This window comes from Hydra viridissima, unplaced genomic scaffold (genome assembly GCF_058129835.1).
Source record: "Hydra viridissima isolate aposymbiotic clone 2 unplaced genomic scaffold, HvirCarnegie_v1 scaffold_1, whole genome shotgun sequence".
NCBI classification, from domain to species: Eukaryota; Metazoa; Cnidaria; class Hydrozoa; order Anthoathecata; family Hydridae; genus Hydra; species Hydra viridissima.
Window position 1 is genome coordinate 23,960,819 of NW_028324300.1, and position 11,058 is coordinate 23,971,876.

At 37.4% G+C, this 11,058-nt stretch overlaps 1 protein-coding gene across 1 annotated transcript; it reads left to right on the forward strand.

Moving 5' to 3' along the window:
- Nucleotides 1–4,597: 4,597 nt before the first annotated feature.
- LOC149894013 (uncharacterized) lies at nucleotides 4,598–6,262 on the forward strand. Its single transcript, XM_090076769.1, has 2 exons — nucleotides 4,598–5,354; nucleotides 5,577–6,262. The coding sequence occupies exons 1-2, from the start codon at nucleotides 4,598–4,600 to the stop codon at nucleotides 6,260–6,262; spliced, it is 1,443 nt and encodes a 480-aa protein (XP_089932895.1).
- The last annotated feature ends 4,796 nt before the right edge of the window (nucleotides 6,263–11,058 follow it).

An 11,058-nucleotide genomic window follows, 5' to 3' on the forward strand; every position in this document is an offset into this window, starting at 1 on the left:
GATCGCTTGAAGGATGAGTGTGAATTGATATAAAAAAACTTTTCTTTCTATAAAATGGTAAATACTGATCGATTAAGACTGACTGATAAACCAGAGTATGACACTGGCATTGAAAAATTGGATTTTTTTGAATACCTTCCAACCAATCTTGATTTAAATTCTTCAGGAACGATCACTTTTGAAATTGACTGTCAATCTATTAAAACATTACCATCAGAGGCTTACATTCTTATTGAAGGAGTGTTGAAAAAGAGTGATGGAACCTTTTATGAAGCCACAGACAAGATCGCCTTGGTGAATAATGCTTTAATGTATTTGTTCAACGACGTGACTTATGACTTGTCTGGAGAGCAAGTGAAAAGAGTTATTTATCCAGGTCATGCCACCACCATTCTTGGAATAGTGAAATACCCTCACGGATTTCAGATGACAGATGGTATGAAGCAAATCTGGATGATGGACACATCAAATCTTGTTGAAAATGAAGGATTTAAAGTTAGACGAGACCATTTGTTTGCAGACACTACATCTGTTGGCGCTTTTTCGTTCAGAATACCTTTGAAGCACATTTTTGGTTTTTGTGAAACCTATGATAAAGTTGTTTATGGGTTTAGACACACCATCACCTTTACAAAGAAAGAATGCGATGATGCGATTTATAGAGCGGAGAGCGCTAGTATAGGAATGATCGATCTTAAAAAATTCAGGCTTTATATGCCACGCGCTGAATTGAGTGTTTCAAGAAATGCTGAATTCATGAGTTTAATATCTCAAAAGATTCCCATTCAAGTGGCTTACAAAGCAAACAAATGCGAAAGACAGCTTATTCCTGCTGGTCAAACAGAATTTACCAGGTCGCTTGGAAGAATCACCGACAAAAGCGTTCCGTCGTATATTTTGTTTGGACTTCAGACGAACAGACCATCCAGTCAAACTGTTAATCCGTCACTATTTGACCATTTCGATATTAGCAATTTTTACGTGACCGTCAATGGAATAAAGTATCCCAATTATAATTACGACTTGAATTTTAGCGAAAAGAAAGTGACCATGGCTTATGCAGATACGATTTCTTTTGATGAAAAATATTACGGCACAAACGAACTTGTTTGCCAATCTGGGTTGTCCTTGTTTCATTATATAAAATTGTATCCCTTGTTCTTTGTTGATATCAGCAAGCAAAAAGAAAGAGTGACTTCAGAAACAGCTGAATTGGTGATCAACCTTAAATTTCGAACTTCAACTGTTGCAAATACCGTTATCTTTGCCGTGGTGATCTCTGATAAAATGCTTAATTTTGTTTCAGACGGAACAAACATGAACGTTGTTTATTAGTTTTTTTATCTTAAAAATGGATAACAAAACGTTAAAGGGCAAATGAAAACTTATCAAAGCAGTGTCATTGGTAAAAAAAAATTGAATTGGCTTAAAAAAAATAACGGCGTAAATAAAATGTATTACACAAAAAAGTTTTTAAAAGAGTTGCTGAATAAAAACGGAAAACGGTGTTACTAAAACATCTAAAAATATGCTAACGTTGTTGATGCTTGCGATTGAAAATAACTTGATCAGTAAAGAGGATATTTTGGAGAGAGCCACAGAAAAGAGAAAACGTCGACCGAGAATACATGAACCGAAAGAAAAGAAACCTGTTAAGAAAATCACTGTGAGATTGACCAACGTTGAAACGGGTGAGGTGACTGAATACAAGTCTATTTACAAATCGGAGAAAGAAACTGGTCATGGATGGAGATATTTTAAGCTTCGAGATGGAAAGGTTGAAAATGGAATCAAGTTTGAATATTTACACCCTTCAGAAAGGATCTAAAATTTTTTTTCTTCCGTAAATAAAATGAGATATACAACGTCGTATTTGAAAAATTTGCTTAGGGAAAACGGAGTCACCAAAACCTCAAACAAATTATTAGGTCTGATGATGCTTGCAGTTGAAAAAAACTTGATTAGTAAAGATGATATTTTGGAAAGTGTGAAAGAGTGCAGGCCAGTTGGCAGTCAAAAATGGGACTGGCTTCGTTCAGCAAGAAAAAATCCAATCACTGTGAGATTAACCAACGTTGAAACGGGTGAGGTGACTGAATACAAGTCTATTTACAAGGCAGTGAAAGGAACTGGACATAAATGTGAATATTTTGCTAATCGAAATGGAAAGGTTGAAAATGGAATCAAGTTTGAAATTCTTTACCCTCGTTGATTTTTTCAATTCTTCAAAAAAAGAGTTGAAAAATAGATTTACAGCGATGGCTTTTCATGAACATGAAGAAAAAAAAGTTTGCTGAAAAAGTTTGCTGAGATTGAAAAAAATTGAATTCGAATAATGGCATTTACGCAGCAAGAAAAAAATGGATGCAATAAATAGGCAATACGTGAGAGGTCCCTCTGGTGAGCAACTTTGGGAGAGTCGATATGGATTCAGCCTCCCTTATGAGCTTGACTCTTTCGGAAAAAGGGTTTTGATTCAAACGGATGAGGCTGGACATCAATATGTCGTTCGCGTTGACGACTTGGGACATCAGTATGTGGAAATGCTCCATGGTTATGTCAGCGAAATAACTGTTTTTGAAGATCCTGAAGATGATGTTGAGTTTGATGAAAATGGTAAAAAATATATCTGCTTCAACGATGACATTATTGAGTATTTGATGGATGAGTATGGTCATCGCCATCATGTATTTTTACGTTCTGATTTTGATGCTAGACTTGTCATTGAATACAGAGATGGTATTCCATATGCAGTCGTCTTGAACGAATCAGGGGACCAGGTTCTTGTTAATGTTTACAGTTTATATGGAGACACAGAGTTCGGTGAAGAGAGTATTGTCATTGAGTACAGAGATGGCAATCACCATCTTGTCAGTTTCACAGCTGAAGACATTAATTTGCAAGGTGATGATGATGAAGAAATGGGAAGAATGTTGGAAAGAGAGTTGGATGACTTGTCGAAATCTGAAAATGATATTATTGCAGAAGAATGGGAAAAATTCTCTTCGTCTTCTTGGAGAGTGGGTCGATTTTGCGCTCCTGCTGCTTGAAACATCTGGATGCAAGTTTACTGCACATGGGGAAGAAAGTACACGATTAGATTTGATGAAACGGGCCAAGCGCATGTATACGACTCCATAAGCGAAATTTTTGCTAATTATCTTGTTTCATAAGATCCTTTTTAATTCTTTTTTAAGAATTGAAAACGGTTGTCATGGTTACCATCGTAATTTTTTGCGGAAGACTTTTCGAAGAAGCCGACAGTTTGCCGAGATTATAAAAAAATTGAATTGACTTAAGGAAAGTAACGGCGAAAATAAAATGAGCCGCCAATCTTCAGAAAAATTTATCGCGAAAGATAAAAACACCGAAAAATTTTTTCTTCCGTTAATAAAAATGGAAAATAAATCGAAAGTCTCAATGGCATCATTGCGAAGAGATGCTAAAGAAAGGCACATCAAAGGCTATACCAAAATGACAGGGGAAAAGCTCGTTGAAGCAATAAGAACAACAAAACCTGTCATTGGTGCTAAAAAGCCTGTTAATGATCGAAAAGATCGAAATAAAATGACTGTAAAAGAATTAAGAGATATGGCTAAAGGTCGTGATGATATCAAAGGTGTCTCAAGAATGAGAAAGGCTGATCTCATTGCAGCTTTAAATATTACCATCATTGGAAGTGGTTCACGTAGACGAACGATGGAGGCGAGACCTTTGCCTGCACCAAGACCTGTTGTTGTAAAGCCGCCAATTGCTCCAAAGCCGTCGATCATTCCACCTGTTGTTGTAAAGCCGCCAATTGCTCCGAAACCTGCTCATTTGCAAAAACCGGCGCCTGCTACTGCAGCAAAAGATGGCTGGTTTTCAAGGTTTAAGGCAACTGCTATTAATGCGCTTACTGATGGCATAAACAAAATAAATGCTCTCGTTGATCCTTTCATTCCAACCACGGTGAAAAATGCAGTGAACAGCGTAAAAAGCGGAGTGGAAAAAACGATCAAGTCAATCAAAGACGTTGCATTTGCTGCTCCAACTCCTGTTGTAAAACCTCCTATTGCTCCTAAACCGCGTGAAAAATCTTACACCATAAAGTTTGATATGACTAAGCATTCGGCAGAGCGTTCCACCAGAGTATTTTCATATGAGCCGTCTTCTCAGCAACAAGATATTGTTTCTTTCTTAAACTTGGTGAGAGAGTCTGTTATTCAGACCATGCAAGGAGAAATCAACACAAAGGTGAGAATGACTCTTGTCTGTGAAATGACTCGCGTAAGCATCTTAACAGGCGAAGAGACTACTCAGCCGGCAAACTTTTCATCCTTCATGGAAAGATTACTCAAGGGTACAGATGTGAGAGCGCTCATGAGTCAAATGGAAGAAAAAATCTTGGAAAGCAGTGCCAATTACAACAAGATGGGATCCAATTGCGTCTTGTCTAAGATTTTAAGAATGGACATTAGCTTTACTGATTATGAGCCTTTTAATGGATCTTCTTACATGGAGCTACCTGTCAAGTTGAAAAACAAAAAAAGCCATCATCAACATGGAAAACAACGACAATAAATGTTTCAAGTGGTGTGTCACCAGAGCTCTTAACATGAAAAATAGAGACAACGAAAGAATTGATAATGAATTGATTAAACAATCGAAAGAGCTTCATTGGGAAGGAATGGATTTTCCTGTAAAGGTGAGTGATGTTAAAAAGTTTGAGAAAAATAATACTGACATTAGCGTGAACGTCTTTGAGTATGAAAAGAATAAACCGCAACCTTTGCAAATATCGAAATTTCATGATCGAAATTTCAAGATCGATTTGCTTCTTATCTCAAACGAAAAAAACAGCCATTACTGTCTCATTAACAATTTCAGTCGGTTTGCTTGTTCTTCAGCATCAAAACATCAACATAAACAATACTTTTGCAGAAATTGCATGCATGGTTATGACCTTGAAGAAAAGCTTCAAATCCATCGAAAATACTGCTACGATAACGCTTCAATGAGAATCGGTCTTCCAAAAGAAGGGTCGACTGTTCAGTTTAAAAACTTCATCAACACCATGAGAGTTCCGTACTGTGTCTATGCCGACTTTGAAAGTTTCATCAAGCCCGTCGATAACAACACTGAATATGATGGTAAAGAGTCATACACCAAAAAATATCAAAAGCATGTTCCATGCTCGTTCTACTATTACATCGTAGGACCTGATGGCTTTAAAAGTAAACTTGCCAAGTACACAGCCGAAAGCGAAGACGATGACGTAGGTGAAATGTTTGTTACTATGATTGAAGATGACTTTTTTAAAATTTATGACGACATCAAATCACGGAAAGAACAATGGGAAAAAAAGAAACCTGGTACTGATGAGGATGAAAAGAAGTTTGAAGATGCAACTGAATGTCACATTTGCAAAAAGGATCTTAACGGTGATAAAGTATGGGATCACTGTCATTTGACTGGAAAGTACCGTGGTGCTGCTCATAAAAAATGCAACATTGATTATCAAATTCCAAAATTCATACCCGTTGCCTTTCATAACTTGTCTGGCTACGACAGTCATTTGTTCATCAAGAAATTAGGTGGAAAAAAGGCAAAGCTAACTTGCATACCCAACAGCGAAGAAAAGTACATAAGCTTCTCGAAAAGCATCAAAGTAAAAGATTCGATTAATAAGAAAGGAAAGCCAACAAAAGTGTATAGAGATTTGAGGTTCATTGACAGCTGCAGGTTCATGCAAAGCCCTTTAGAAGATTTAACTGACAACCTTGTTAAAGATTTGTGTGAGGAGTGCTCTAAATTAGACCCTAAAAAATGCAAAAAGGACTGTCTTGATAAGAAAGGCAAAAAATGTAAGTGCAAAGCCAATTGCAAAGATTGCGCTCATAGAAGATATAAAAAAGGAGACGTTATGTGCAAACATCTCAATTCATTCTACAGCGGAGAACAAAGAAATTTGCTGCTAAGAATAGGCGTTTACCCTTACGAATGGGTGGACTCGATTGAAAAGTTTTCCGAAACGCAATTGCCTCCTATCAAAGCCTTTTATTCTAGACTAAACGATAAACACATCAGCGAAGAAGACTATGCGCATGCGCAAAACGTTTGGAAAGTATTTGGATGTGAAACCTTTAAAGATTATCACGAGCTGTACAACAAGTCCGACGTTCTTAATCTTGCCGATGTCTTTGAAAATTTTAGAGACACTTGCATGGAATATTACGGTCTCGACCCTCTTTGGTATTACACCTCTCCTGGTTTGGCTTAGGACGCTATGTTAAAAGAAACTAAAAATGAGATGGACTTGATCACCGATATCGATATGCTCCACATGATCCAAAGAGGAATACGCGGTGGAATATGCATGATCTCGAATCGACTTGGAAATGCTAACAACAAATACAAGCCAGACTATGATCCTTCAAAACCATCCACATTTATTCAGTACTTAGACGCCAACAATCTTTATGGATGGGCTATGAGCAAAGCTCTTCCCGTTAGAAAGTTCAGATGGATGACTGAACTCAACAATTGGAAATCGGTGCCTTGCTTTCTCGAAGTTAATTTGAGCTATCCTAAAGAGCTTCACGATTTACACAACGATTACCCTTTGGCTCCTGAAAGATTAAAAATTGGAAAAGTCAACAAGCTCGTTCCAAATTTAAACAACAAAGAAAAATACGTCATTCATCACGAAAACTTAAAACTCTATGAACGACACTACTATAAAAGGCCGATTCTGGCGCATTGATACCCCTTAAGTATGGGAGGGTATGTATAGCGTTGCATATGGTGATATTAAGGAAATGAATAAAACTTCTTGCTGTGTTTTTAATTCAAAAAAATGTTCTGGCGCATTGATAGCGTAATATATTGGGGGGTTCAATGTTTTTTCCAAGATGTGTAAAGAAGTATAAAAATAATCATGTTATTTGTGTACCCTTCAAATAAACTAAATTTTTTAAGAAGTTAATTCAATTTCTTAAGATGTGATTTAAAAATTTCTTTTCTTCTTAAAAAATGTTTATAGCGCGAACAAAGAATGCAGGTGAAGTGAAAGCGTTGTTTGATCTTTTGTTCAAAAATATGAGGATGGTGTGTTTGCGAATAAGTAAAGAAGTTATAAGTGTGCGAACAAAAACAACGATAAATTTAATGTTTGAGGTGAATCTTTTTTCAGATCGTTTTGATGAGTACGTGTTTGAATTTGAGGAACCGTTGCATGTAGGTGTTGAGAGTTATGTGAGCAAGGTGTTTAAAACGGTGAAAAATGGAAGTGAGTTGACTTTGTCGATTTTGAGTGCGGGAAGTTTAGAAATTGCCGTGAGAACTTTAGACCAGTTTGCGTGTAATATTAAGGTGGCGACGGAAAGCGTTCAAAACGTGAGTTTGAGTGAGCGCTATTCTTTTTGGTTAAAGAGAAGAGTTTCGGCTAGTAGGTTTAGTGAAATGTGTAAGATGGTTAAGCCGACATCGGAATTTAGAGTGTGTTTAGAGAAAGGGATGTTGATATTTTCAATGGAGACAAGCGGTGTTATTAGTGAGAGTTTTAAGTTTGGAGAAGAGAGCGACGATAAGAAATTGGATTTGGTGCGTAAGTCTGATCAGTTGTATTGGGTTTCAAAAATCGTTTCTTTTTCGAGCGTGTTGGATGTGTATGTGGGAGAGACGTTAATTATTTCGTCTGAAGGAGAAATAGGAATGATAAAGGTGTATTTTCTTTAAAAACATTCGAAAACGTTTTCAAAGAATTTCCATGATTCTACAAAATGGAGCTTAAAATGGGTATGCTATTGAAGGGTGAATTGGGACCGAGCAGTAAGCCAAGACCGGAGAATTGTTCTTCTTCTCCAGAGCCAATACGATCGTATGCTTTTTTATTTTTAATGTAGAGCCCATTGCCTTGAGTGTTTCCATTCCAATGGTTTAGGTATATACCTGATCCTAATCTGGATATTTTTAGTCCTTTTCCGTCTTTTCTTAAGTAAACGATACCGCGTCCAGCGATTTTGTCGACCATGGCAGAACCGGCAGAGGCTCCAACACCAGAGAGTAGTCCAGTGGCAAGAGCAGGGACGACTTTTGTAGCGATGGTGCTTCCGATCATACCTAGTAAAGGTAAAAGGGCACCGATGAATCCACCTTCTACTTTTGCGTTGTGCATGAGTTGTTTTTTGCTGAGTTTGAGCGTGACGCCTTTTCCAGCTTTATAGGCTTTTGCAATTTGGTTGAGTTGGGTTTGCGTGACAGCAAGAACATGTTCGCCGTTCAAGTCTTGATGAGTGAGTTTTATACTGGTTGCAGTTTTATCATGCAACGCTTTTTTAATCTTGTCGGTTTGTCCTTTCGAAATGTTGACACTGATCTTTTGATACATTTTTAATAGAAAAGGAAAAATTTTTTTCAGTTTCTTTGAAACAATGGAAATTCTTCGAATTTTCAGATTCTTTGAGATTTATCGACTGAAAGCGCTTCCGGAGAAAAGATCGTGTAGAGTAGATGAGATTTTTTCTCTGATGTGGTATCTGACAATGATGTCTTCTCCTCTAAAATCGATCAAATGATCATCTTGATCAACGATTTGTGTTTCCATTCTTGAAATTTTGCTAACAACGATGGGAATGTAAATGAGGTGAAAAGGTTTTTCAACAATTTTGGTTCCGGGTTCAACTTGTGGGTAAAAGGAGTATATATCGTTTGTTGTTCTTCCGTCTAAATAAGACGAGCCGATAATGTCGTTGGTGACTCGAATGACTGCAGTTTCTTCAATTCTCACGATGTTTTCAGACTCGTAAGTGTCGATGACGCTTGTGACTTTATTAGGGTCGACAGGGTCTTCTTTTTTTTCGACGTAGGTGTATTCGTTTCTATCGAATCCGAGGAGCGAACCTATGCTGTTATTGACGTTGAAATCAACCCAGTATTTTGTCGTTGCTGTAGGTTTTCCAAATTTTAATACGGCTTTTAACGAAGACTCGTTTGCTGTAATGGTGACTCCGTCTACTCTGTACAAGTTTCCTGTTTGCTTTTGCATTTCATTTTGAAGGTACTCGTTGAGCTGGTTGATTTCGTAGGATCCTTCTTGAATGTAGATGGTGTAACTGTTCGATCCAGCGTTTGGGCTGTATCTGAAAACGTTATTTTTAGAGGTGATGTTGGGATAGCTTCGATAGGTTTCGAGTCCTACAAGAGCCATTTCGTACTGTTTGTTTAAATCCAGCTCGATAGGTCTTTCAAAGTATGTTTTGATGGAGCTGTTTGATACGGTGGGAAGATCTTTTTTAGATTTAGCAAGCAAATAAAATCCAGACATGTTTTTTATACGTTTGGAAAATAAAAATCGTCCAACCCGCTTCGGTATTTTCCATTATCTTTTTTGGAGGACAAATCAATGACAGCAAATCCGTGAGGTTGAGACCAGCAATACTTGCAAAACTTTTTAAATTCTTCTTTTTTCATGTCGCTGGAAACGTGATCTTGTTAAATGTGGTTGATGTTTTTATCGTCCTGAGGAAAGAGGCAAATAAAGTTGGCATTTTCTCTGATGGTTTTTCTTGGGAGTAAGAAATAGTTTTGAGAGAGGTAAAAGCAGTCCACGTTGGAGTGTCTTCCTCGGATGTAATATTTTTCACATTTGTTTTGTTTGGTGAGTTGCAAATCGTCAAAGATCATCAAGTTGTTTTTGGTCGAGTTTAAGGATTCAGGTTCAGGCACGTCTTCTTCACTTTCGAAAAATTGGCATTCCATGTCTGTTTCTCCGTCCCATTCTTTCGATATTTCATCAATGACGTCTTCAGGACTGGAGTTTAGCTTTTCAATTTGGCTTTGAATGTTGAATAATTGTAGAATGAGTTCTTTTGGTAGTTTCTTCTCAAAGGCTTTTTTGAGTATTTTGTATTCGGGTTGGAAAAGGGATTTACCAAAGACTTGCAAGTGGTTATAATCCAGCCATCCAGGCCTAAGCAATAAATTGAGCAGTAAGGTTGTTTTTCCGCAACCAGACTTTCCGACGTTGATTCCTCGAATGCTTCTTGGCAAAAGCTTGTTGTTGTATCTTTTGGTTTTTCCGATATTCCATGACAAATCAATGACTTCCATTTTGTATTGAGATATAAAATATTTTTCTTGTATTTAAAATGTACTGCGTTAAATGCAAAAGAGAAACTGAAACCATTCACTTGAAAAAGGAGATGACAAAAAACAATAGACCTATGTTGAAAGGGACTTGCGACTCTTGCGGAACGACCAAATGCCAATTTATTGCTAAAGAAACAAAAGGAGGTGATTTGGTCGAATCGATCAATAAGCTGTCGAGCAAAGTGAAGCTTCCGTGGGCAAAATTTCCAGGAGAAATGCATATTTTTGGGATGAACTTTGCAGGACCCGGCACAAACCTGGACAAGCGACTGACTTCTACGGACATGTATCAAGAGTGGAGCAAGCCGGTAGACAGAGCGGACAATGCAGCGTATCACCATGATTTGGCTTATAAATATTTTAATGACCAACAAAACAGGAATGTAGCTGATCAAATGATGCTTGAAGAAATGAACTCCATTCCCAATCCTACTCAAAGAGAGATTAATGAGAGAAAGCTCATTACGCCGGTGATCAAAGCCAAAGCAAAATTTGGATTGGGTGTAGGATCTAAAAATTCGAAGCGGTTAAAAGAATCTAAAAAAAAAATGCCTCTGAAATGGACTGACCAGCTTGCAGATGAGCTTCATAAACCTGTCATTCACCATTTTAAAAGAAGAAGGGTGATTGTGCACGACATGGATGAGATATGGGCTGCAGATTTGGTCGATATGAAATCGTTTTCAAAATTCAACAACGGTGTAAAATATTTGCTCATGGTGATTGACGTGTTTTCAAAGTATGGATGGATTTTTCCGTTAAAAAGTAAAACAGGTCTTGAAGTGGCTGAAGCGTTGAAAAAGATATTCCAAGAAAGAAAATGCATGAAAATTGTGGGTAGATAAAGGAAAAGAATTTTACAACAAGCACGTGAAAGCGTTGGGTGTTCAATTGTACTCTACTGAAAACGAGGAAAAAAGTTGCGTC